Genomic DNA, 26,455 nt, shown 5'->3' with positions numbered 1-26,455 from the left:
CTCGTGCTCTCATTGAATACGCGTCCAGATGATTTTCTCGCGGCCGCGTAATAAACAAAACAAAAACCACAAAGAAAAAAGATCCGTGCGAACTGTTACGCGCGTCTCCGTGCCGCTCCTCGCGGTCTACAACTTATTGTTACGGTGAAACTTCAAGTACAAGTTTCTTTCTTTTTACGATACGCCGCGGTCACAATTAAGCACCGCGACGAAGCGGATAAACGCGTGACATCCGCGATTCCGCGATTAACCAGGTGCGGTTTCCGGCTAGCTGAGCTCATTAACGATTGATTGCATCCTTTGGGAAAGGTAACTCGAGAAACTCTATTCTTATGCGCATCGTCTCTCTTGCGGGACGATATCTCGCAACGCGCGTAAGTGTGCCGATCGTATCGCTCTTCTCTGACGGTGTACCCTTTCTGAAGACGGCGTATAATGTATATGCATTTTCTTTTATTTTAATCTCAGGTAAATCCTGATCCCGAAGAACGACGTAAAGTAATCTCTCGAGTCATTGTTGAAGATATATTTACATTATTATTAGTTGCATTGCATTGATTATCTTTAGAGAGCAGAATTTTGTACAAAGCAAATAAAATATAGCTTATTCTTTGTTTAAAGAATAAACTATATTTTAATTGTTTTGCAATCTAAAGCAAGAGTTGGATTTGAAATTATCTTACAAAAAATGAGGATTTAAATATTCTCTTTTAATTTAGAAAAGAAAAACAAAGAGTTTTGTGACACATCTGATATCTATTAAACAATATATTCGCGCTTCTAAAATTAACGATATTGTACGAAGAAATATTACAAGGATATGCTATATATGATTTATCAATTTATATTAATCTAACATCACTTTATACAGAAAGCCATAGTGTATGTCTCATTACTCTCTTCTTTGTTTTATCTTTTTCTCTCGCATGAATTACTGTCACTTTGTACAGCACAATTTATGTTTCCACTCATATTCGTGGTGATTATTCATCTGGACGTTATCATCTGAAAGTCATGTCTCACTGTTATGAGCTGTCTAGCACCGATCGTTAAACGATCGCGAGGCGAACTGCGCGTGTTCCGTAATTCGCATCGCGTAGAATTAACAAGACGATTAACGAAAAGAATTGGGTCAGTTTCGCCAAGTCGATCGCACGCGGCGATTTTCCGCTCTCCTCCTCCGTCATCCCGACACGAGTTATTAAGTTTTGAAACAGGGTAGTCATTGAACTCCTCATCGAAGATAGAGAACTCCCGCGTGTCCGTACGCCGCGTACGTGCGTGCCGCGAGTATGGTATATTCTTGGATGACACGCGTTTTAGTTTCAGAAGCGAACGAGCGCGAATGCACCGCGCACGCAGATAGACGCGTCCGTGCTGCAGCGCGAACGTAACGCGGAGGTTCGAACCGGTGGAAATACCAATTATGCATGCGGAACGTCCGATACGCGCTGCACATATAGGAATGCCGTGCGAGCTATGAAATTGCTCTTCATTTCCGCGGATTGTCGCGGAATGGCATTCTGATTCGAAACGCGAGATTTTTGCTTATTATCGAAATTTCTATTTAAAAAAAAAAAAAAAAAAAAAAAACACATGCGGATGTTTTCGCTTGATCCCATACGATATTCGGAAATATACCAGACGTAAATATAATCGTTTACGTTTTGGTAAAGATGAGTCTGTATTTATAAAGTATACCGCAACTGTTGAAGCGTAAATAGATATTAATAACTAAGCTTGTCAAACCGGAGAATATGCTAATTGTACTAATACACCGCGCTCACGCAAAAAACGTTCAAGAAAGTAGCAGTTTACATAAACGAAGTTTGAAAGATAATCCGCATTCATCCGCATGTGTCTCATGTAATTATTCTTGAAAAATGATAACTATATATATATTTTTAAACGTATTCAATAATAATCTTGTCGATCACATAACATTTTCGATGCCATAGCGATTTCTTTTACGTCCATCTTTTCCCTTTGATTTTAAAACACGCAAACTATCTTGACACTTGAAACGAACGACATTCCGTTTTTACATACATTTCCAATTCAATACTAGCGTCTTGGTAAGCGCATGGCTTACGTGAACATGCATCCAGAAGCACGAAGTTAAGAAAAAGAAGGAAAGGCCCGGTGCCGCGTTGACTGATTGTTCATAACATATTTCACGTCGCGCGCATCCGCGCGCATATGCGTTTTCTTTTCATTTCCTCTCCGTGGCTTTAAAGGAAACCGGTAGAAAGCCACGGCGCGCGCGCGTCTCTTTAAAAAGTGCATCCCGTGAGCGCATCGAGGATTAGGAACGGACTTTCACGCGTGCTGATATTTTCTCCGCGATTCCTTAATGCATAATCTACCGGTGCTAATCCGATACTCTCCTCGTTGGAAGTCTTTAACTCGTCCGCTATATCGGCAAATCGCTACATTCTTTTCTCCGTAGTATGGTATACCTTTGATTAAAATATTCGATTTCTAGATAAGTATAGAGAAGTATATACGGGGGAAAAATGCACGAGGGAAATTCGGGTCGCAATGCCTGACAACGAGAACTACGGCTGTCTGCTTTCCTTCATCGATTTCTGATTCTTGATAGATTTATTTACGAAATGCCTCTCTTTAATGAAACTCTACGTAAACACTGTTACCTTTTTTTCCATGAGTTTCCAGCGTGCTCCGTAATCAGGACAAATTAAGATCCCGTTGAACTGAAGTTTGTTTTGAAATTAGCGGACGAGCGCGAATGAATATTATTTCATTTGCATTCCATAGCTTACTTTGTAAAATTATTTGTCAGTGGCTTATTACTTCGTAAACGTGCAACGTCCATTCCGGCATTTTAATGCTCGTTCAATTTCTGATATTAAATGCGTGAAGTTAAACAGAGTTACTCAGCACTGCAGATTCCTCTGAGTTTCTTATACCTTCCCATCTCTCGTATTCGTGCATCTTCGCCACTTTATGACGGTAAATGTGTATACAAATCCCATCTCATTGCTTGCTAGGTATTATTCGCTCCTGTTCATATGCCGCGGAGCATGTTGGCCTAATTTTGTATCTTATTCGCCCAGTACAAAGATCAGCTTTGATGACATCATGAAAAATCTGTCGATTACATTCAGCATTGATATTGTGACTAATTAATTATAAATTGTATTTATTTAATATAACGATCATGAGTTATCAAAGACGGAAGATTAGCCGGCCATATTCACGCTGGATGCGATATATGAATATGGAATTATTACTTCCTCTTATTATGAACATAAATATAATTCTGTAATTTGTAATAATTTATCAAATAGTCTATAACTTACTATTAATTAGTTTCTAGCTATTTTTCATTTAAAGCTTTTTTAGTTAAAATACAATAGAAGTTAAAATAAGGAATAATTATCACGTGGAAACCACCGATCCGTATAATAATGTTGAAATAAGTATAAGATCCAGTTGTTGCGTATATATCGTATTTGAAATTATGACATAATCTGCAATCAGAAATCTCAGCGAACCAAGAGAGAAAAAAAAAATGTTATTTTTACATAAATTTTTCTCAAAATATAATAAATAACAGTAAGCATAAGTAATAATATTAGAGTTTACAATAACAATTGTTTAAATCATGCTTTTAAAAAGAGCATAATGTTTTATTATTTCGTTTAAAAATTTGTTTGATACGACGCGCGGTGAAACAAAAACTGCTTTTTCTGAGGAAAACTGAGGATGAGGAAAACTAGTAAGATGCTCGAGTTCGTTATCTCCACACAATGCCGCGATAAAGATATTTCCAAATAACACGTGAAAATTGTGAAGTCGGTGGCGTCAAATCGAAGGCGCGATATCGCGTTGCCACCCACGGTTACGGTGACTTTTTATCAGCTCTGTGGCTCGACCGATCACCGCGTGCGGTGATAGGCTCGTCGAGGTCCGTTTTCTTTCTCGATCGACGCACCGACGATCGACGAGGAAGTAACACGCACGGTTGTTTGTAATATATAGGGTGTATCGCGCGCGCAGTGCCCAGTTCCACAATAAACCGCTTCTACGAATCTCGTGTATAGACTCTTTAGGATCGAGGATTCAAAAATGACTGCATCACTTTCCGTAAATTTTTTTTATATTCAACGGTAAGTATTCTTAAATAGCATCCTATCAGGATGCAAATCGAAATTCTACTATGAAGTAAAGTCGCGTGAGGAGCGAAGTTTCGTCGTCAGCTATTCGCAAGTTCCGCGAATCTAATACGCGAAGTTCTCTTTAAAGTCCGCGAGTCTTATGCAACTCCGAGCGCATCTCTTCTTCTTACTCTTCGTTAGCCTTGCCAGTTTTTCTTGCCGGCGCGGGCGGATTCGGAGAAAACGCGCAGTTTCCGTGTCGACAACGCGACGCGAACGTCAAATCGCAGACGGCTCTAAGACGCTAAGACGACGTTTGCAACGAAAAGGAAATATTTGCGCTGTCTCTCACTTGTGCTGTTTGGGCGAAGAGAGTCGCCTAATTTCCGTTTGCGCGACGGTTCACCAAACACCCTGTATATGTATGCATATGCGGCACGAGGTCAACGGCACGTTGGAAAACAACCGCGCGCGCTCGCTCGCTCGCGGCGAGGCGCGTACATACATACATACATACATACATGCACGCGGTGTACACGTGCGCGTACGTGTATGCACGGGTAACGTCCGACGGTCTCGTCCGCGTCAGCCTGAATGGGAACGATACCGTTTTCGAATTCCCTTTTGCTGACGCGCTCCACTACGGCCCTATGCGAGAAAGCGCATTGGGCAAGCCGAAATCAATTTCCAGTTAGACACTGTGCGTACGCGAGGTGTCTCACGAAGCCTAGCTTTCACTCATAAATATTAGAAACCGAACTCTGAAAAATTAGAAACTAAAATAATCGAAAGAATCTGAAAGGACATTGCACGTTTAACCGCCATCAGCAGTCCGACTTCTTAATTAATTAATCTGTTTCCTTTAATTAATTACCGAAGACGAGAAGGTATTTCGCGGAGAAATATATTGGGGACTTTTAGCGTGTGTCTGTCTTCTACTCAATTATAGACTTACTCCGAAGTTTATATATAATCAGACTGTTTTGATTATGTCTGTACTGTCGTGATAGCAGTGCCAATATTAGGCGCGATATTTGAAGCGTTCGTCAGTGAAATAAGTGTGAACGAGTGATATTTATGGAAAGAGAGTGTGTTTATTATGTCTTATGTTCTTTATTCCGCGTGTGTGATTTCTTAAGAGTAGAATGATCGGTTCAGCCGCTTTCAACGCCAGAGATTTTCCGGGTCAATATTTATCTTTCCAGACGCGTTCGGAGATATATCTCGATTGTTACACTTCGCCGATGGCACTTCGTTAATTGTGTCCGCGGCGAGAATCGTCGTTTCAATGAAACCGGTTTCCCGGAGCGTGACACGTAAAGCGCCTCGGACTTAAGTGCATTTAATTAAGGTCGAATGAGTCCCCCGACGCGCGCGCGCGCGGTCGACGAATGCGCGAAGGCGAAGAGAAAGAAAAAGCAGAAGGAGCCACCGAAAATGATCGAGCGCCGTAAATTACGGTTAGGGGTTAAATACCGTTACGAGGATCTTTTAGTACTTCACGTGCGCGCGATTTACGGCGGCCGTACAGGAGAGGAGGCGGCTGTTCACTCAACAATCCCGCTTCCAGAAGGACCGCAGGAGGAACGGCGGCGCGGCGAAGAGGATCGCGCGGATGGGTGGATGGACGCGGTTGGGTCGCCTCGAAAGGGGGACTCGAGGAGAAACAGAGAGAGATTTCGTGACCGATAGAGAGAGAGAGAGAGAGAGAGGGGGGGGGGAAAGGGGAGGGAAAGAGGAGAATTTTTCACCGTGCGGTGAAACCGTCCCCCGCCGAGGAGACCGATCGACTTTCCGTGCGACGACCCGCGCGACGGCTCTCAGCGCGAACACGTTACGACGCCGACGCCGAGACGCCGGCGATCTGTCGAGCTGACTCGACGATGCTCGCCGCACACAATGGTTAATTGAATCTTCGTCCGAGGAGCGCGATCGCATTGCTCGTGAATGTCACGCAACTCCACAGAATGTAACAAAAGCGTAAGATACCTACGCGAGGGGTTTTGAAACCTGTATTTAAGGCGGAATTAGCGGGGGCGGATGTATTGAAAACGGACGATAATCGTAAACTTCTTCGTATTTTCTCCTCCCTGTGGTATTATTATAAAAATGTACATAGGGAGGATGAAGCGTTTCGTTTGGCGAAGGGAAGAAGTGATGAAAAAAATATCGTCTCATTATTAGGCCATTTCAAATAAGTTGAACGTGTTATTTAAGACTTAAACTTTAACTTAAGTTTTTTTTCTGCATGTTTGAGATTGCAAGAGACCTTCGAGTGTATCCAGGATTGATAATTCTGCGATATCTTCTCATATATTCCAGTTTTCCTGCTGCAAGTTTGTAATATGAGAAATTATCTGGAATATAGCGGTTTAAAAAAAAATCTCCACCAAGTGTAAAGTATAAATATATATATAGCATATAATTTTTAAATAGGAATATTACCAAAAAACCCATTCTCGTGATCAATATCGCAATACGAAATAACAGTCGTAAAATTGAAATTGCTTCCTTTCGACGTGTATCATTTTGATCTATCTTTTTATATTTTTTTATTGCAACTCGGAATGTAAAAAATATTTTTTTTATATTAATGTATGTACAAAACAGTGAAAACTCACGTGAATTAAATTTTTAGAAACAAAGGGAGGCGATTGTTTTGAATTCACATTTTTATATTTAAAAATAGAAATGTATAATATTTTTCATTATTGTAATTGTATTTTCTGACGCCTCGTTTTATTTCGTGTATGCGAATAATAATTGAGAGAATATGAGATGTTTTATCTCTATAAAATTTAGCAGCTTAAAATCTGGTCGAAATTAAAAAAAATCGACGTCGTTAGTTATTTTTGCGAATATCTGCAGTTTCTTTAAGGCGCATGTAATACATTCAACGTATGTCTTTTTGTACAAGCACATCCCGATAATTTCGTAACGTTTTTGAATATCCCGAAAGACGAATAACAACAATTATATCTTGTATACGGACGCGAAAATACGCACAGCAGTTGCTGGAGGAGACGATTAATTGCCGAACGATAGCTCGCGATTTTGCATACGCAACACGCGCACGCACACACATCCACGTAAACGCATAAATATGCACGCACGCAACACCGGCATATCTATGCACAAGTTAGACGTTGAGCGATCATATTAAGTATATGTATATACGACTGTGTCACAGGTCATCGGCCCTTGGATATTCTTGGCAACGCGCGCTATCTCTCTCCTTCCTCCGCATCATCCTCATTCTCCTCCCTTTTTTCTTCTCGCTCCCTCCTTGCGACGACGGCGACGACTCCTCTGGGGCTCTTTCGCTCCCTCTTCTCCGCCCAGACTTCTCTTTTGTCTTCCCTCTCGTTGCGAGTACTCCGACAATTCTTTCTCTTCATCTTTGCCCCCCCCCTCTCTCTCCTCTCTCTCTCTCTGTTTCTTTTTTTTCTTCCTCACGAGTACACATTCTTCGATCTTCAATTAGTTTCTGGCAGATGCACTTCTAAACGGCCTCGTCAACCGGAAACGATATGACCTCCCGGAACTCCAGTAGACAGCTTCTTCTGGATCGATCGCGTGCCCGCCGACGGTTTTATAAATTTTAGATAATTGCCGGAGAGCGCCGGGTATCTCTCTGCAAGCGGTGTAATATCCGGCGAATCTTTAATTTCTGCAGAAGGAATATTGGGAAAGAAAACTTTTTCCTTATCCGCAGCGTGTCGAGAAGGTTCCTCGCAATTTTAATCTTACCGTTTAATCGTATCTTAAAATAAAGATCATGCAACATTCTTCTTCGCAGTATTTTAAATGTGACTTATTTCACGAGATTTTACAAATATTGAAAACTGCTAGAGGAGTGCAACGACTTGCTTCCAATGGCTGTAGCAATAACGATTAAATTTACTCGATGGAGCGATCTACTCGACCGCAGTTTTATACATAAAATAATTTTCCTTTCATTCTTCCCCCGAGGGAAGTTACGAATTCCTCGTAAACTTTCTCATCTATATTTCTACTTTTCTATATTTCATCCGAAATGATAACTCGATAATGTAGTACCGTTGTGTTCATCAGCATTACTATCAAAAATGTATAGTACTATTACTAACCATCCGATATATTTTTATTTTATCTGCTCTAGTGGAAATTTTATTGGATATAGAAAACAGAAACCTGATATGTGTGAGAGAGAAAGAGAGAGGAGGGAAAAGAGGGAGCCAAAAAAAGAGTCGTTAATTTACAATTGGATATTTCGTTAGCTCCGATTTCTGTATGAAAATGCAGGATATTTGATCTCTGCAACGGCTACCTGCTCCAAAGTGGTCTCCACTGATCTACCGGGAAATCGATTTTTTTCACGTAAATATGTGGGTTTGAGGAGCGTGGGCGCATTGTAGGCAGCGCTTACGGTGTTTGGTGGTGCGTCATCGTCGTTTCTCGCGAGGAATATTTAATCCGCTTACCAAACGAAACGAATTCAAGCTACTTACCGCAACGGTTTGACATTTCGATTCGTTGGGCGTAGCGTTGCAATCGCATACGGATACCGCCAGTTATATCCTTTTTTTTCCTTGTAGACGGTAAATGGTCAACAGGTTTTTGTCGAATTAGAACGTGAATTAGATGGATATTGGAGCGCTCGGTCAACTTTTCTACTCGTGTTTCCCTAGGCATGTTTATGTTTTCGCAACAGTGACGTCATGTCTCGAAAAAGATTATTTAATTCTGACACGAAATTATTTTTTATTTACTGATAAATAAGCCTCGCGTGTGTGTTCTTAATAGTTCCAACCTAGATAACATTTTATATTAATATATAAAGAGTTTTTAAATTAGGTACATATATATTGTATTATTTACTTTAAGTATTTAATATTGAATAATCAAATTGTATTGATTGCATATATCACTAATGTATCAAACTCCCTTAATAATGTAAAAATATTGATTATTTCACAATGTGTGTGAGTGTGTTTCACGTTTTATGAATAGTATGAGCATAATGCCTGAATAATATAGAACATAATACATCTGTGATCGAAGAAAGACCCCTTTTGATGTCCGTGTCATCTCGCATATCTATATGCAGATGTATTGTCGTAAAATTATCTCTCGCGCGTAAGAATCTATTCGTGATACGGGAGGACGCAAGGGGTCTTCGGCAAATAAACGGTACACGGATTGCAGGCGGTGCGAGATTCTTTCTCGCTCGGGGCACCGCCGGATCTAAAGCCGCCTCTGCACGCAGTGGAAGCCGTGTAAGAACGGTGAGGTACAGCCGGGCGTGTGCAGCCGTGGAACAGTGACCCCCTGGACCAGAGATACAGTTATTGCGTTTACTCTCCTTCATGCTCGGCACGTAGCCGTGCCGCGGGCACGAACCGCGATACGCACCGGCGTCGCGCCTCGGTGCGCGTTGCACCGTTGTCCACTGTTGCGCGTCATTGCGGCAACGTTCGCGCCAGCGATCGTTATTCGGTCGAGAGTCGCGCGAGAAAAATTTGTTTTGCCGCGGATCTCAGCATCGTCCGGTCCGAATCGTGATACGAATGCGCGATTTTTCTCACGCGTTTCTCTCAGCGCGTAGACCCGAAAGACTCGTAGAACTCGTCAGCTTGTCGCTACGAGTGCGCGAACCTCGGCGTGAATTCGAAATCTTGATACACAACGAGTACGGAATCCTGATTTCGAGACTAAACGCATATTTGCACCACAAACAAAATGAATTTATTTATGCAAGCGTGTAGCTTGCAGTAAAATATAATATAAGCGAGTCAGGTATCTTCTTTTGTCTTCTAATATAATAGACGCTTTAATAGATTTATATATGTAAAAGTCGAAAGATTGTGAGAATTCAGTGGATCGATCAGTGTGTGTAGAATATAAATCACTTATCAAATTCAAATGTTTTTAAATTAATGTAACTGTATAGGAACGACAAATTTCTTTCTTCTTTGCTTGCCTTTTTTTGCAAAATTTTGTTGTCGCAATGGAGAAAAGGAATCTGCAATGAAATGCGATTTTTTTTTTTCCATAATTTAGTTGTCCTGATCGCACAGGATTCCTTCACTGCCAACGAACTGTCTTGCAGAGAATCTCGCGGACAATGAGCACCGAGAAAACCCGTTTCGTTTCGTTTCGCGCGACTAAACGAAAACGAGGCTGCCTCGTTACTCATATATGCGTGCAACTCGTTCGATCTGGACGTTCAGTCCAAACTCGGTTAACGCGTCGAAAACGAGAAAAATTGTGTGTGTTCGCTTCGTTCAAATAAAATTCGAAGTCATAAAACACTGGATTGAAAACGCTCTAAAGCCGAACGATGAAAAAAGAGATGAAAAATCAAACCGGATGTACGTATGTCGACTAACTAAATTTTATCAAGATTCGCTCTTTTTACCCGAAAACACGGTTGCTTAAAACAACTCGAAATAAACTAATCGTCTCTCTTTGATTTTTGATTGTCAAATTCGCCGGTAACGCGACACGCCGCAGCTGGAAATTGAATATTTTCGTACGCAATTACAAAAATGGATTCGCGAGCGACAGGACTCAAAACGTTCTGGTCTGTGACGTGGTCACGTATCGAGTTTCTCGATTTGGAAACAACACATCGTGTTCGGTTTTACCCCGACAAAACGTTATTAAAATAAAATATACACTGCAGGGAAATTAAATTAAATTTATTTTGTTAGTATTTTGTAGTATTTTTCAGTAAATTGTATATTATTCTCTACAGCAAGTGATTCTGAAAACTTTTCGCGCTTCGTCTATTTATGATGTAATAAATAGACGAGGGATCTGTGTTAATAACGCGCTCAAAACTTAAGAAAGTCCAAAAGAACAGTGCGCAATACCCTCGATCACGGGATGTCGCGCGAGGTAAAAGTTTCTTTGCAAAAGTTTTCACGTATGCACTCCGCGCGCGCGCGCGCTCACTCGCGCCATTTCCGCGAGGAATAGCGAAGAGAGGTTAAACGAGACGTAAAAATTGCAAAACGCACGGTGGACCACATACACGCGGATCTGCATACAATCGTACGTTATCTGATCGTGAGAGCTGCCGAGCTATGACCACTAGGCACCCATACTTTCTACTACGGCGGTTATTGTAGACTATGGGCGATAGCGAGGTGATAAAGCCTTCGTGAGAAGAGCTGGACATACCGTGCCGTCCCACTTTCCGGCCGAGATAGCCGCAGAGATAGCTCGCTGTGCGCGGTCTTTAGACGCTTTTCATATAAAAGAAGGAGGCGGCTCCCAGCTCGAAGCTTGCGTCATTCTCACTCGCGCGCGCGCGCGTCGCAACAGTATATTTCCCCGCCTTAAAAATATTATCAATGTCACGATCCCATCCTAAACTTCGAGATATCCCTCGGGACAGAGCCACGATACCTCGCTACGCCGGGAGCAAGACATTCCTCTTCGCGTTGGATTATCCTTCGAGGATAATCTTAGCTTTGTTTGGGTAGAACGATCATCGATCGATCCTACGAACCGTCGTTAAGCGACCTATCTATCCTCTGCTTGCGATGGCTGGTAGCCCTCCGGATTAATCCCAAACTTCCGCATGCGTCAATCAACTCGCTAGTTTGTTTAGCGACCTTATCAGGTGAGTAGCCCAAGTGCCCTTCGGCGAGTTCGACCGCTTGCCCGAGGTTCAACGAACCCTGCGAACGAGTCACTGCCGTGTCGCCGGGGTTAATTAATTGAGGTTACGACTTTCTCCGATCTGATTTACACTACATTGTGTTGTGTTCGCCATCGAGTTGATGAACTTTTTTCCGCGCTTGCTTCTTCAAGCGTACGGATTCGTACGATGAGATGACTTAAAATTAAGTCAACCTCGATTGGGATTTCGGAGTAAATTGGTAAAGCGTGGCTATCTTAAGAATTAATTTGTTAGATGGAAGGAAGATATCTAGATTTACTATATTACTTGCGTGAAATGAAAAAAGTGATGAGATATTTTGTAGCTGGCAAAGCTGATGAAGAATCATCGATTGTAGGAATTTAATCGGAATCTTAAACTCCTCGTTTAAAACTATATTTTGATGTCGATATTAATTCTTATCTCGGCGCACTAAAGTATTCGATAAAATATTTGGTACTAAGAATTCAGATTATCGTTAGTATTTCAATCTCTTCTTATCGTAACTTCCTTATCCTCTAAGCCAAAGCAATTAGGATATAGATATTGATATTTATATACGGTATAAAGATTCTCATAAACGTTCTTAAAGTTTCAACAGCACGATTTTTAACGAAAGTGTTAGAGATTTTTTTCAAAACCAAGATTCCCTGTTATTCAACAATTTCGAAAATCATCACGATAATATCATCGATTACATATTCAACATTCCGCGAGGGTGCGTTTTATTTACGAGAAGCGATCGTGGGAGATGTGAGATCCAGTTATTATTAATTACACATGTATCTCCGCATCGGTTCAACGAACTCGGGCAGGGTTAATTTGGTGAATTCAACTTTCTTCGACGAGACTTAACCCGGGAGACCTCGACTCAACGTTGTAACAATGAACCGTGAAAATGATAAAAAGAAAAGGACAACGGGATGAGGCACATCGACGTGGAAACAGTTTCATTCTAACGTAGAACTTAAAAGCAGATTAACAAAATAACGCTCGAGTTATAGGAAATATGAAAAAAATATCGGAAAAGATTTAACAGCATTAAAAACTTTGTAATTATTTGATTATTTGGAAAGGGCAAAAACTCCACTAATTGTAAGAAATATGCTTTTTTTCGGAAAGCCTAAACGTGTAATCGCTGTCTATGTTTGTAGTAAATTACAATAAATAATTACAATAAATTTTTGGTTCAAAACACTTTCGTATATTTCATTGTTTCGATAACATTCGTGTCCGGATCAGTATCTCTGTGAGAGCTAAATAGGGATACTCTTTTACAAGCTGTTCCACGTAATACGCATTCGAAGTTAATCATCAATCCGGGAGAGACGACAGTCGCGTCAAGTGTTCTCGTAATAAACGCGGCGGGCGTGCGTCACGTTTCACGCGTGCGAAAGCGGAAAAGGCGCGCGATAGCGCGAAAAAAGCCGGCGGCGCGCCGCCGTGGCCGGGTCGACGAACCCGCGTAGGGATTAATTTGGCGTGCGTTCGTAACTTCCTTCAACGAGACTTAACCCCGCGCGACCCCGGCTTGACACCCGGGTGGAGCGCGGGAGCAGATATAAAAATGTCTGAAAATGAACGCGACGGGCGGGGCGTAACCGGCCGTCACGGCGCGGGCGGTCAAAAGGACGTCGCCGAACACGCCGGCGGTGGTGGTGGTGCCGCGCGTGTTCGGCGCGCTCGGCAGCGCGAAATCTAGAATTAACCATGCAGGGGCCCTGGTGTGCGGCGAGGTGGTAAAATTAATTCACGCAATCATTCACGCGTGATTGAACGGTTACGCTTCGCGGCAACCCCCTCGGATTCAGACGCAAAATAACCGCGACCGCTACGACGACGACAAGTTGCACGTGGCGTGAGCGTTACGAAATTATTATACGTCGGCGGAACTGGAGAGGTCGGCTTGGTGCTCTTGAGCGAGTCCGGGGGATAATTATTTCTCACTTACGCCGAACGTTTGTATTTGCTGAATGACTCGTGTGTTATTACGATGGTAGGGTCGACGATGACCGCGACAGAAGTGCACTAAATATCAATTCAAATCGACGAAATCCTCGTTTCTCTTCCCCTCGTTTCACCCGTCTCGAGAGCTTCTTTACCTCTTTTCGCTTCGTTTTTTTTATTCCCTTTTTCATTTCTCTCTCTTTCATCGCCTCCCCGTGCCTGTCTTTTTATAGGTACTGAATGTTAAACGTCGTCATACTGTCACAGACTGAAATGTCCGAAAAATGAAAAGAGATGGCGGTGCTCGTTTAGATACCGTTGTATTATCCTAAAATTTTTTTGTGTGAAGAATACAGGAGGGAACAAAATGTTAATATTAAATAATATCTTTTGGAAATATTGTCGTACTAGATTTACAAAGAAATATGTTGTGTAAATTATTATGTTGATATATAGAAATTAGAATAGCACAAAGTAGAATAGCACAAAGGTGCTCATGCAAAAGTACCGATCTTCCTGTTAAGGAAAAATTGATTTAAAATTGGAAATAGATTTGATAATGAAAAGAGCGACAATATAGTTTTGAAACTGTATACATATCTAAATATATTTAATATATTCATAATGTGATAACTTTTTTATTAGTTTTATTCATATCTGAAGATTTGATACAATAAAGGGTTTATGAACCCCTAAAGTAAAGAAAGAAAAATAATTTGTTTAAAGTATTTTATTAATCGGAAAAATATATAACACAAACACTCTTTATATATTCCTAAATCTTGTAAGTGATAAATGTGGGTGCGTGAAATCTTTTTTCTCTCAGTAGCTGTCGTACACGGTGATGATTTGTAACCGAAAGTAGCTTTCTGAAAAGATATGCTGAATTTTGAATGAACAATGAACGTCCCTCTTTCCCTCTATCTCTCGCTCTTTCTCATCTCCCCTTCCCTCGATCCTGCTCTTTCCTCCCTCTGGATACCGACATGCAACGAGCGGGCAGGTTCAACGAACCCGGGATGACGTGACACCGCCACGCTGGGAATTTATTATCTGAAGCCCGTTGTTCAACGACCCTCGCTTTTTTCGCGTGCACCGCGGATTTGAGCGCGTTCTTGGCTTAGTTTCTTCCCGATTTCCCCCGGCGCACCGTCATCGCGCGGTCACGGATGACGTATCCCCCGTACCGCGATGGGTTTTTCGCGGTGGACGTTTGTCGCGCGTGACGCCAGTTTGACGCTCGTATATCGCTCGTATTCGACCGAACGGGTGCGTACGAAACATTTTAGGAATATATGCAGAATGATGTAATTTCGCAATAGCGCCCGACGTTTCGACATATATGTACGAAATATGGAAGTGCCATATTGGGTTCCAATGGAATTTTTATGTCGCTTCATGGATTATTTCCGCGTTTACAAATTCTTGATAAACTGCAGGTTATAAAAACATATATTCTTCCGTAAACGATTATTTTATTCTCCTTTCCTATCGACTAGATAATTTACACAAATTAGCAGTAAAGAATCAATCTTTTTTCTAATTCGGAGATATATTCTACGAATAATCAATTTATTATAATATATGACTAATGCAGAGTTAAGTTTTTCTCTCTCTTTCTCTCTCTCTAACATGGACATGTAAAGCATTTCTTGATGTAATTTTTAATGTGTACTAAATATAATATTATATAAAAAAACTGTATTATATTACTAAATTTTTCAAAATTTTCCAATCTGCTTGGTAATTTTTATCACGTTGTTTGTAAAATGTCTTTTGTATATTTTAAAAATTCCTTGGTTGCCAAGTTGTCCCAAGTTTGTAGTGAATTTAAGGGTAAAATATAACAAAAAATTCTCTCCATGTAGGAACTATTGGTGCTTATAACCAACGGAATTGGTTGAGGTAACTAAGAAACTGGTATTCCGATTGGTCACCCAGAAATTAGTTCTCACAACCAATGACCGTAGCTAGTTTTAACCAAGTTCTTGGTGAATTCGGTAAAAACCAAGTACTATTGGTTGTTCCAACTACGGCAGTTTAACCACGTGCCGTTGGTATATGTAACTAAGAAATGACCTGGCATATATAACCAAGGCACGTGGTCGAGCCGATCATTTTCTTGGTTATCTCAACCAAGTCTGTTTTTCCGTGAGCTAGGAAAATTTTAAACTATAACAAATATTTACATCCCCGCTAAAGGATCTAATCATATCTCTTTCTTCGACCTTTGATAAGGTATTGAACGCTTGTTGAAACAGTTTTGTATTTAGAATCAAACAATACGTGACACAGAACAGTTATAAAGAAGAGAGAAAACTGAGCATTGAAATATTACATTTTAAAAATATTTAACATACAGAGCAATTATTGTGACAAAATTTACACGGAAAATCATAAGAAGAATTAAGAGAGCAGTTATTTTGTGAATATAATATAGATAAATATAATATAATATGGGAGATGTTCAAAGCACAAACTCAACAGATATAAATGATCAAGCTATCAACACAACAAATGTAAAAGATCGATATGTAACGCCTAAGGAAACGATACACTCGGACCACTCAACGACATGCGTTGACATGTGTAAAAAGCAGTAAGTACACACTCAAAAGCTTTAGATTAAAAGACTGATGTAAAACAGAGAAATAGTGATCAATCAGTAGCTAATTCACAATTTTGCGTTTCTAATCATATTATTCTTTGTTTTAGTTATTTTTAACCGAACATAATGGATTTTTTGGGCGTTTTTGCACATATGAATTTTTTATAAGCATATACACACGCACATATCATATATCATATATTTTACACTAAGAACGTTGACTTCTTACTCGTTTCTAAATTGTCATAAATTTCCTAAATCGTTTCGCATACAATCAAAATGTTCATAATGGGACAACTGCAGTTGTCTTATTATAGAACAATTACTATTATAGGACGGTTATTTTGACGAAAAACGATATCATTCGGAGATGCTTTCCAAAAGATTCATAATTCATGCTCAGAATGAGATTTTCTTATTTGTGAAACTATATTTTTTATATTCTATTTTTTATATTCCTTATTTACAATCTTGTTTCAATCTCGATTATCAATTCTAATAAGGATTATCGGAAATATAGCTTCTGTTTATAATCGTATAAGAAAAATAAAAGATTTCGAAAAACGATAAACGAGGTGTCGCACCAATATTGAACACCGAAATGTCAAGGATATTATTGTTACCAAACGTAAACAAGTATAGTTAATAAATTGCCGCATTAAGCAAAATGCGAGGAAATTTTTAAATCGAGGAACGTACTCTTGTGATATGAAAGAGGTCAGTCGGCAGGTGAAAAGAGAAAGATTTTCCAGCATCGTTGTGTCGCACGAGTCTCTTCGGCGTTGCGAAACGCCATTTCTCGGCGTAACGCACCGCACGCCAGGCTTAATTGCCGTCGCGAAATAACTCCCATGAGACGTCATTGTTATTATGAAGCTTGCTCGTCGCGTTCGCACCAAGTGCGAACGCCTGCCTAGAACCCCACGTCACCTCGCTTTAACGACTTTGCGCGCAGATCCCACGACACGGACCGCCGAAATTCGTCTACCCGATGATTCGCTAAAGTGAATTTTTATGGGATACCTCGTGAATGTCTCGTGAAACATTAAATTCGGGTTAATCTCGCTAGCGTCTCGTATCCGCGATAAAACCGTCTCGACGTACAATCAACGCCTCTTTTCTTTGCATCAACGTCGCGCGCCGGCAATCTAGATCTGGAGAACGCAATTAGCACGTTTAGCACCGGCGATAATTCCGCAGTTTCGTTCGCAGAATCTACGCTAATGGTTTATCGCGGCCACGCGAAAAGACTCCAAACGAAATCGGCGCGCCAGCTCCGCGTGTAGCATAAAATTTTATAACGGTCACATCGAAAATTGTATTTCAAAGGTTTTTTCATACTTTTCATACGTTTCGTCGAAAACGTTTTAATTTCTATTCGAATTATATATTGCTTTGCATTAACGTGACAATGATATCTTATTTTAAAAAAAGAATCTTTTTTTTAAACGTTACATAGAATTTTTATGTTAAAAAATGTAGGACGGAAAATCAAGTGACGCGTCTTTTCTGAAAGTGCGATATTTCAATGTTTGCAGAGTGGAAAGCTCAGCGCTGCAGTTGGTGTGCCCGCTGGATTCTCGCCCGGTGCAGCTAATCTTCCGAGGATTGCAGGTGGTCAAGGAGAAGCGAGTGCTCCTTCGAGATGTCTCGGGGGTCGTCAAGCCAGGCGAATTATTGGCCGTTATGGGCCCTTCAGGTACGAAACTATGTTTATTGTATCAATCGAGCTTTCGCGCCAGCTCTCGTAATAATCGCAGAGACCGATCGCATTTGATAAAGCAATACATATCCCATCAGAGAATTATTTTTCAGATAAACAATGAAATATTTAATTCAGAATTATATTTTAAAATATTAAATTATCCGATGAACGCAACAAATTCTTGTATTTGTTCCTGTAAGAGCCTAAATGTATGAAAATTAATTAACAGAGAGAACGTTTACCTAATTCTAACATATCAGTTTAAAACATTTTCAAAAATAATCGCGTAAAGTTACGTATATGTGCGTTGCATCGCGTCGGTTAAAACACTAATGGCAAAAAACGTACAGCTTCACGTTTATTCTGTAGGACCATTACATTTCTGTAATGATCCTACTTTTTCGTCCCGTCCCGTCCCGCCGATGACCCGACGTAATTGCGCGGCTTCTCGAATACTCTTTCACGTTTCACATTATTTCTTGCGAATCTTAATCGCACGGTGTTGCGTGGACGTCGCGCGGAGAATTAAGTCTGCGTTTCTATCTTTAACCGCTTTTATGCGCGCGACAGCGAAATATACACCGGCCCGGCAATTTCGTCCGGCTGGAATATTTATCGATGCACGCGGGGCGAGAAAGTCCGTTCGCGGTCGTTTCCGACGCATCGCGCGCCACATGCAGAAGCAGAAATTCACCGATCCCAATTATGTCGGCGTTAAATTCTGATGTCGTCCTCTTAATGCAGAAGAACAAAATTGCATCTTTAAGATACGAGATATTAAAGGCGGACTCGTGATACTCACAATTTTCAGTGGCGTTTTTACGAGCGGAGAAGCATTCTCCGAATGCGCAAAACGCATTTATAATATTATGACAATCACAACTTTTCATTCAAATACCTTAAAATCGTGCAACGTACAATGTACCGTTTGTTTTAACAATTCTGTAATTCGTTTCAAGCATTTAAAGTCTAAAGATATTTTTATAAGTCCGCTGTTTCATCGACCTGGATCGAAATGTCTGGCTCGAGCGTGCGCGAGTTCGAGTATTTGAAGATCGCGCGCCTAAGAATTTATTTTCTACTTTACAAATACGAGGAATGTTAATGGTTCAGAATCTAACATTTTAACTTGAAGATTCAAAGAGCTAAAAGATTTAGACAGTATTTTAAGAATTTCGAAATGTCGACGCGCATGAACGAAATCACCCTTTCTCTCTAACGAAGATAAATAAATACAAAATTGTAAATTCTCAAATTAACGAAGAATACTACTTCACCGATAACTTATATACCCTGTTACATAATGGTTTTCGCACGTGTAAGGGACATCTAACACGACGCGATGTGCGAAAGATATATTCACTGAAATATATAACGCGAGTTTACACGACAGCGCACACGAAGGTGCTAAATTTTTGTTTGGCATATTTGTTACGCAGGCTGTGGTAAAACAACACTGCTGAACTGTTTGTCCGGCCGTGTTGGCGTGGACGGCGGTGAGATCTGGCTGAACCGCGAGAGGCTCACCAAACGGTGGCGCAGAAGAATCTGCTACGTACAACAGCAGGATATTTTTTTCCCCGATCTCACCTTACGGCAGACACTTGAGGTAGGTCCAGCGAGGAATATTACACGGTAGCAAAGAACTGTAATCCAATTCTGAATATATGCGACACCACAGTCATTTCGGTCTATTAACGTCTCTTGGATATTCTGTCTCTTAGATTTAATGATTTATAAACATGTTAAAGATTAAGCTCCGGTGTATTATATATTGATTTAAAATAAATTGAAAAGTCGAATCTCCCTTTGTAAAAATAACTCGCGAGAGCGAGTTGCTTTGTATCACTTTTTAATTCAAATGAGATGTTGCACTATATATTACCGCGCTTGTGAAATATTTTGGCACTTTTTTTATTTATAGAATTGAGCAAATAATAGTATACCAAATAATGAATATACAATATGTACCTTGTATATTTAATAGAACATTTGACTGTGCGCGCAGAATGATTCAAAATATATGTAGATGGCTACTGTGCGCCCCGCTAATTTTTGTATACACATAAATAAATGATGAAGCCAAACCGTCAATGGTATGCCGATCGTAAAACTAACGCAAGGAATGAATATAATTTATTTGTATGCAAAACTTAGAGGAGGGGTATGTCAAGTCTCGACGATTTGTACGCGTGTACTCGCGCGATGAAACAAGCAATGAACAAAACGCGCGCAACGATGGAAACGAGACAGTTGCTGTGGATGCATTTCTGTACTGATATCCCGAAATAAGAGAACAAAACGCAGAAATGAGCGTAGCGTTTCCTCGTTTTCCACGAAAATCCCCGGCACCGAGCGTGCCAAGGCAGCCACGCGAGCCTTTCACTCGATATTCATCACGTCCCACGCGCCGAGCAAGCGGGAATTAGGAGGACACCCTGTACGCAAAGATCGCGGGGAATGCAAATGCGGGCTAGGAGCCAATGCGCCCCGTTGCACTTGGGGGATTTAAGAGGTCTGGGCGGAAAACGGACGCGGACAGATACGCGCTTTGTCGCTTCAGCCGCTCTAATCGAATAAACATGCCCGGTACGCACACGCGCGCGCGCGCACCTGCGCGTCGCGACTCATTGCGAATCGGGAGACAGAGAGTCTCGTAACAAGGTTAACCGAAAGACTATTTTTAATCATGGAAACGTTTCTCATATTTACTTTTTTTTTCTATGTCTTAATATCTTTCTCATTTCGTACCTCGCGGCGTTGGAAGCGTTCTCACCTTCCACGAAGGAGAGTCTCGACTTTTGAGACAATTACGATTAGAAGGTCTTTAACTATAAGAATAATTAACGCCTTAAAATAAGAGATTAACGCGCAGCCGCACGTTGAGGGTCTAAATAATTTAAATTCAATCAATCGGCCGAGTATATTTGGAACAATCCTACTCTACGTCTCATTGAGATAAAAACTTTCAATAAAATCTGAATACGTAGGTAGATGGATATTGCTGTTTATCGAGCACTCGAGGCGTCCCTTCAAGCGCTGAAACGTTACAAAAATTGTTTACAGCATGATAATTGAATAATGGAAAAAAAACAAAGTATGAGAGATAAAAAAAAGTATCACGTGTATGGCGCCCACTCGCGCGCGCGTACCTACGCGACAGTCGGCACGCGCGTGTCACACGCATAGCGATACACGCGGCTCTCGCGACGAACCCGTCGCGTTCGTCTAGCCGCGACCGTTAGCGGGGGGTACAGCGGCCCGCGGTGACAAGGGGGGGGGGGTCGTATCTCTCGCGGTGACGTCATAACTCGGTCAGTGAACCGCCGAGAGCTCGCGCGGTGTGCGTCTTACGGTTTCGAAAACATTTGGCGCCGCCTCTACACGCGCGCATACCGCGCGTGCACACGGCGCGCTGTTTAGAGTGAGGCACGGCCGCGGTGTAGCTCCTTTCAGCGGGATGACACTTTCTCTCTCCCGGGGGGTAGGAGGGAGCGCGAGGCCTCCTCTCCGGCCTTCTTTCCTAGCCGCTTCCTCTCCCTTTCCGCGCGCGGTGGTCTCGCTTCTGTTGTCTATCGCGAGTGAGACAGGTTTTGTATCTAACGGCGAATGAACTCGAATTTTAGGGCTGGTTGCATTTTGGGGACGACGGGGTGACTTTGCAGCAAGACTGTATAAGTCTTTGTCTCGCGGATCGACTGACCTACTCTTTCGATCGAGTTGTTTGATACATAAACAGGAGCGGTAAAAAAATAATTGGGTGAAAATCATCTCACGTAATGTACATGTTTAGAAGACTCGTGAAGTATCACCCACATATTTCTAAATCACGCTTGTAATTAGCATCACGAAGTTAAATGTTTAGATTAGCATAAAGATGTTTCATGATAAGTGCATTTAACGAGACTTTTTTTTATCACGAAGCAATTTTTTTCTATGGATGTTATAGACCGGTATTCCGGTTCGTAGTCCGTTCTTATTTCAAGATTGTCTTAAGTAATGCCTTAAGGTGCTAATACGGCTAAATTGTGATTGATTTATGATATCTTAAGATTATACTTAAGAGACGGTCTTAAATATAAGAACCGACTATGAATACCGTCCAGAATCTTATTTTCGTGTATCTTTCAGTCCGTGTTTTTTCAAAAATTTTCAAAATTTTGACAACATTCTAAAGTGATTTTATATACCGTGTCAACACATAATATAATTTTAATATCATTAAAATAACCCAGAAAGAAAAAGATTGTCCGAAATTTGTGTGTGAGCAAGAAATGAGAAAATCGTGTGCCGTCCGGCTGCATTCTTAAAGCCTCGGCTCGTCAAAAGGCCCTTTCGTTCCCAAGACAGGAATGTAAACTGTTAGAGGGAACAGAAGAAAAGGTTCACTTTTCCGCCGTCCGGTTCCACAGCCGGGTATCGTCGTTATCTTTATTTAGACATAACTGTGTGTTCCCGCGGCGAGTACAATATCATCGGCCGCACTTTCTCTCTCCGCATAACGGGCCCCCTCTTGTGTAACGGCACGAGGAGAATGAACGTTGAGAAACGGCATGCGCGTCGTCGTCTCGGCCGGTCTCTGTATCCGTACGCGTAGCCGCTCTGTTGATTGTGATATAAAGGGCGATCTTTAACATCATCGCGCATCAAGCCGCGCGATAACATATTCTTGGACGCGTACGAAATCGACGCGTTCGCGTCGCGGAAAGTTTCATCGGTACGCCTCTTTACCCCAAATGTTTTAGCGTCTCCCTACGCAGCTTTATGTCCTTATAACTAACATGTCGAATTAAAATCTTATATTGAAGGAATATCACATAAAAGTAAATAAAAAAGATCAAGCTCTATTATCCTCGCTTTATTGCGAAAATATATAATCGATGGAGATTGCTGGAGTCTCAAATTTTTGCAATAAATTGTAAGTCCGACACACATGGAACATATACCGAATACGTATATCTATCTACCTACGTATGTATAACGGTACACAGTGCAGTCATTTATTCGATGACATCGTGCTGATTTTATCCGCCGATACTTAAGGATATGACAGGGTTCGGTTAAAAAGAATACGATTAATCGCCGTGAAAGAACTTGAATTGAATCAACCTAATTTCGAAAAGATTGAAAAAAATTTATATTGAAGGTGAATTATCGATCTATTCAGATATTTATTGCGAGATTATTATTAATTTAATTTATGGCAAGACGAAAAAAGTTTATTGCAGCAGGCATGCTTTTCGGGTTGAATATTTTAAAGTCGAATTTAAATTTGTTTGTTATGAATGATTTAAAAAATCTTAATCCATATATCCGTTGGACTAAAGTGTATGTTTTGTTTTTAATCTTGTGCTGAACCCTAAGTAAGGTAAAGGTACCAATACCCGGACATGTACCTATATCTGGACACCTTTATTATTTATAAGTATAACGCGAATTAAAATCAAAGATAAAAGTATTTTTTCTTGTAGTTTAAAACTTCAGTTATAATATCCAAACGTTTATTTCCATAAATTTATATTTTTTTTAAAGGTATCCAGACACAGGTACGTGTCCAGGTATTGGTACATTTAAAGTGTCCGGGTATTGGTACCTTTATCTAACCCATCGAACGTTTGAAGATGTCAAGTCCGTCAGACACACAGTTCCGCTATTTACGAGGCGCTCATGACGCGAGTATACTCTTGAATTAACGAACTCCCAGACGCCCTTCCGCGGTAAAAACAGCCCGCGGTTTCGCAATCGACGCGTCATCGTAATTGACTTAACGATCAGCTTGTGACGGGCGCGCGCCCCCCGCGCGGCGTGGCGCGTTTAGAGCCGGCCGGGGTAATAATAGTACAAAGTGGCCTGGATATATTACGAAACGGAAATGCATCCACCAGCCCCGCGCGCGATGCACCGCGCTGAGGCGCGGCGCGCGGTTTTGTTTACGTTGCTGTTTTAATGCGCGCGTTTACGCGGCCCGTCAGAGCGCGTAAACCAGCGTAAACCGATCGGGCGGCCGGCGCTAATAAAACCGATCGCCGTTTACGCGCGCTCTCGCGCGACCGCGCGTCACGACCGCCGACACGTTTGCATCGTATCGCACAATTTTGCAGTACCAGGCGAGGCTGAGGCTTCCGGACACACTCTCACACTCCCAGAAGTTGCAGTGCGTGGACCACATCATCGAGGTCCTCGACCTCGCGGGCTGCCAAGACACCAGTGAGTACGGAACGGCGCGGCGCGGCGCGCGCCGTAAAGCCGAAGGATCGATGTCGGGCCGCGACGTTTTTAGACCCGCGGCCAACGCGATTTCGAATCGCGAGCCGAAGATTCCACAGATCGTAATTCGCTCGATTTCTCCGGGCCGCGGTCGTAAAGTCGCCGTTTGCGCGTTTACGCGTTTACGCGTACATCCGCGATGTAAACAACGGTGGCTCGCGATCTCTGCGCGACGTTAGAAGACGTCGTTACTCCACGATCTAATAGCACGCTCGACCGAGTTACATCGCGTCGTTCTGGATAAATTCAAGTTAATGCGATTTTCGAGAATTTACATGAGATTTCATGAACCTCTTTGACTGCCGTGTCACCCATATCCGGGTAACGCGTGAGTTTCCGTAAAGGCCCCGTTAGTCATTTGTAGGTGACTGTTTTATTCACCTGATTAGAAATGATTTTATTAAATATTTATGAAGACATTAAAAGAAAAACATAAAAATATTGTGAAAATAATACACTAGATTTATTAAAAACGGAATTATTTATTTACCTATTTTTCTGCTTATCTATCTGTTTCAACCAAAAGAGATTTATTATTTCGATTTATGACTGACAATTTTATTTTTTCTATCTGAAATTATATTATTAAATATTTAATAATGCAAATAATATATAATATATATTTTTTATTTATTTATATTTGTTTACTTTTTTGTATGGTTCACTTTGTAATCTGTGAGTGAGTCTGCATATTTTATAAAGAATCTTCTCAAGTTTTTCGATCTCTCAGAGCCAATGCTGAAATCAGGTTGGCAGTTAAAATATTGAAAGAGAACTGCGTATATACACGTGGAATGTGACGAGTTATCACTTTTACTCCGTTATTTTATACTCGATGTTTAAAAAATAGATTCCAAGTCGAATGTAAATATTCTAAAATAATCTAAAATCGAAGATGAAAATTGAGCTATTCGGATCACTTCAGGTGCGTTATACGTGCTATAAAATTTGATACACGGCTTTCGCGCTACAACTAACAATAAATATCATTAGCCCTTCGTTTTCCGATGTTATAGCACTGATTATAGCGCAGATCAAGGTGAATCGCGTTTGATGTTAATCCGCGACCGGCTCTTACCGTTATCGTCACCATGACTATCCGTCTTGGTTTAGCATTTTGATTGACAATTTCCGCGATCGCGAATATCGAACCGTCGCGCGAGCGTCAAGCAGCATGGGTTAACGAAATATCCACGTAGGAAAAACGAGCCAAGTAATATACAGGCTGACCTACATGCATGTTTCGCACTCCGCGTCGTGAGATTCTCAGAATGATGATTCTCAGATGATCATCCTCGTTAACGAGAAAATTGGACGGGACATCGTGTGTTCCCCAAAATAATATAGATCTTTCGTTAACTAGATTATATTGGATTAGACATCGCTTTTCAATGTTTAGCTAGATGCTTCGGCAATTAAGGGGTTAAATGAAGAAACGTTCTTAATCATAAGAAAAATAAGATTTTATTCTATCCCCGTTGATGATTTCAAATTATAATTTACAGATGTCATTTTTACATTCAATTGTTCATTGATTGGGAGACGTGAGACGTCTGCTTTGTTAATTTTGCCAAAGTACAGACAGGCTGCGGTTTGATCTCGGAGTCTCATCCGACGTAGACGCAAATTCGCGATCCCGCGTCGCCTCGCACAGCCATATCGAAAACGTCGAACGTAGCGGAAGCGCGATGACATTTTCCGGAATACAAACGAGGGAAAGTACGGACGCGTATCTTTACTGAGCCGCGGAACGCTGGGCTCATTCCCGGTTAATAAACGGTTTCCTCGATCGTTAACCCCCGAGCTCCTCGAGCGCTGAACGCGACCGCCGCGAGCCGCGAGTGTGACGTAAAATATTATTCCCCGCACACAATTATACGTTCGTTTCTCTTCCTGTGCCCCGAAGGCGTGAGCGACCGGCCGGCGGTGGCGACGACAAAGTTTAATAATTTACCACGCGTCAGAGATCACGCGCCCCGCGTCTCGTTAGTTCCAGCTGGCCGTTGGCAAATCCGAATATCGGCACGGGGCACGTCGGAGACGCCAACATCGCCGCGCCGCGAGAGAAAGAGAAAGAGAGAGAGAGAGAGAGATCCGATGGGAAAACTATTTATCTTTATTATTCAGCGGGGGATTTTTCATCGATGTCTGCTCGT

The 26,455-nt window shown here is 41.4% G+C and overlaps 1 protein-coding gene across 1 annotated transcript in view; it reads left to right on the top strand.

Annotated features, from left to right (window-relative positions):
* E23 (Early gene at 23) overlaps positions 1-26,455 on the top strand; it is a 131,841-nt gene that overhangs the window by 83,378 nt on the left and 22,008 nt on the right. Inside the window, exons 3-5 of the mRNA XM_071718582.1 lie at positions 17,866-18,026; positions 19,472-19,641; positions 24,134-24,239. Coding sequence (XP_071574683.1) covers positions 17,866-18,026; positions 19,472-19,641; positions 24,134-24,239 — 437 coding nt within the window. The remainder of the gene's footprint in view (positions 1-17,865; positions 18,027-19,471; positions 19,642-24,133; positions 24,240-26,455) is intronic.

Source organism: Temnothorax nylanderi, unplaced genomic scaffold (genome assembly GCF_030848795.1).
Source record: "Temnothorax nylanderi isolate EJ_2023f unplaced genomic scaffold, tnyl_v1.0 TNYL_tig0260_pilon, whole genome shotgun sequence".
NCBI lineage: Eukaryota > Metazoa > Arthropoda > Insecta > Hymenoptera > Formicidae > Temnothorax > Temnothorax nylanderi.
The sequence above is the reverse complement of the archived record's forward strand: the minus strand, read 5'-3'. Positions and strand labels throughout refer to the sequence as shown.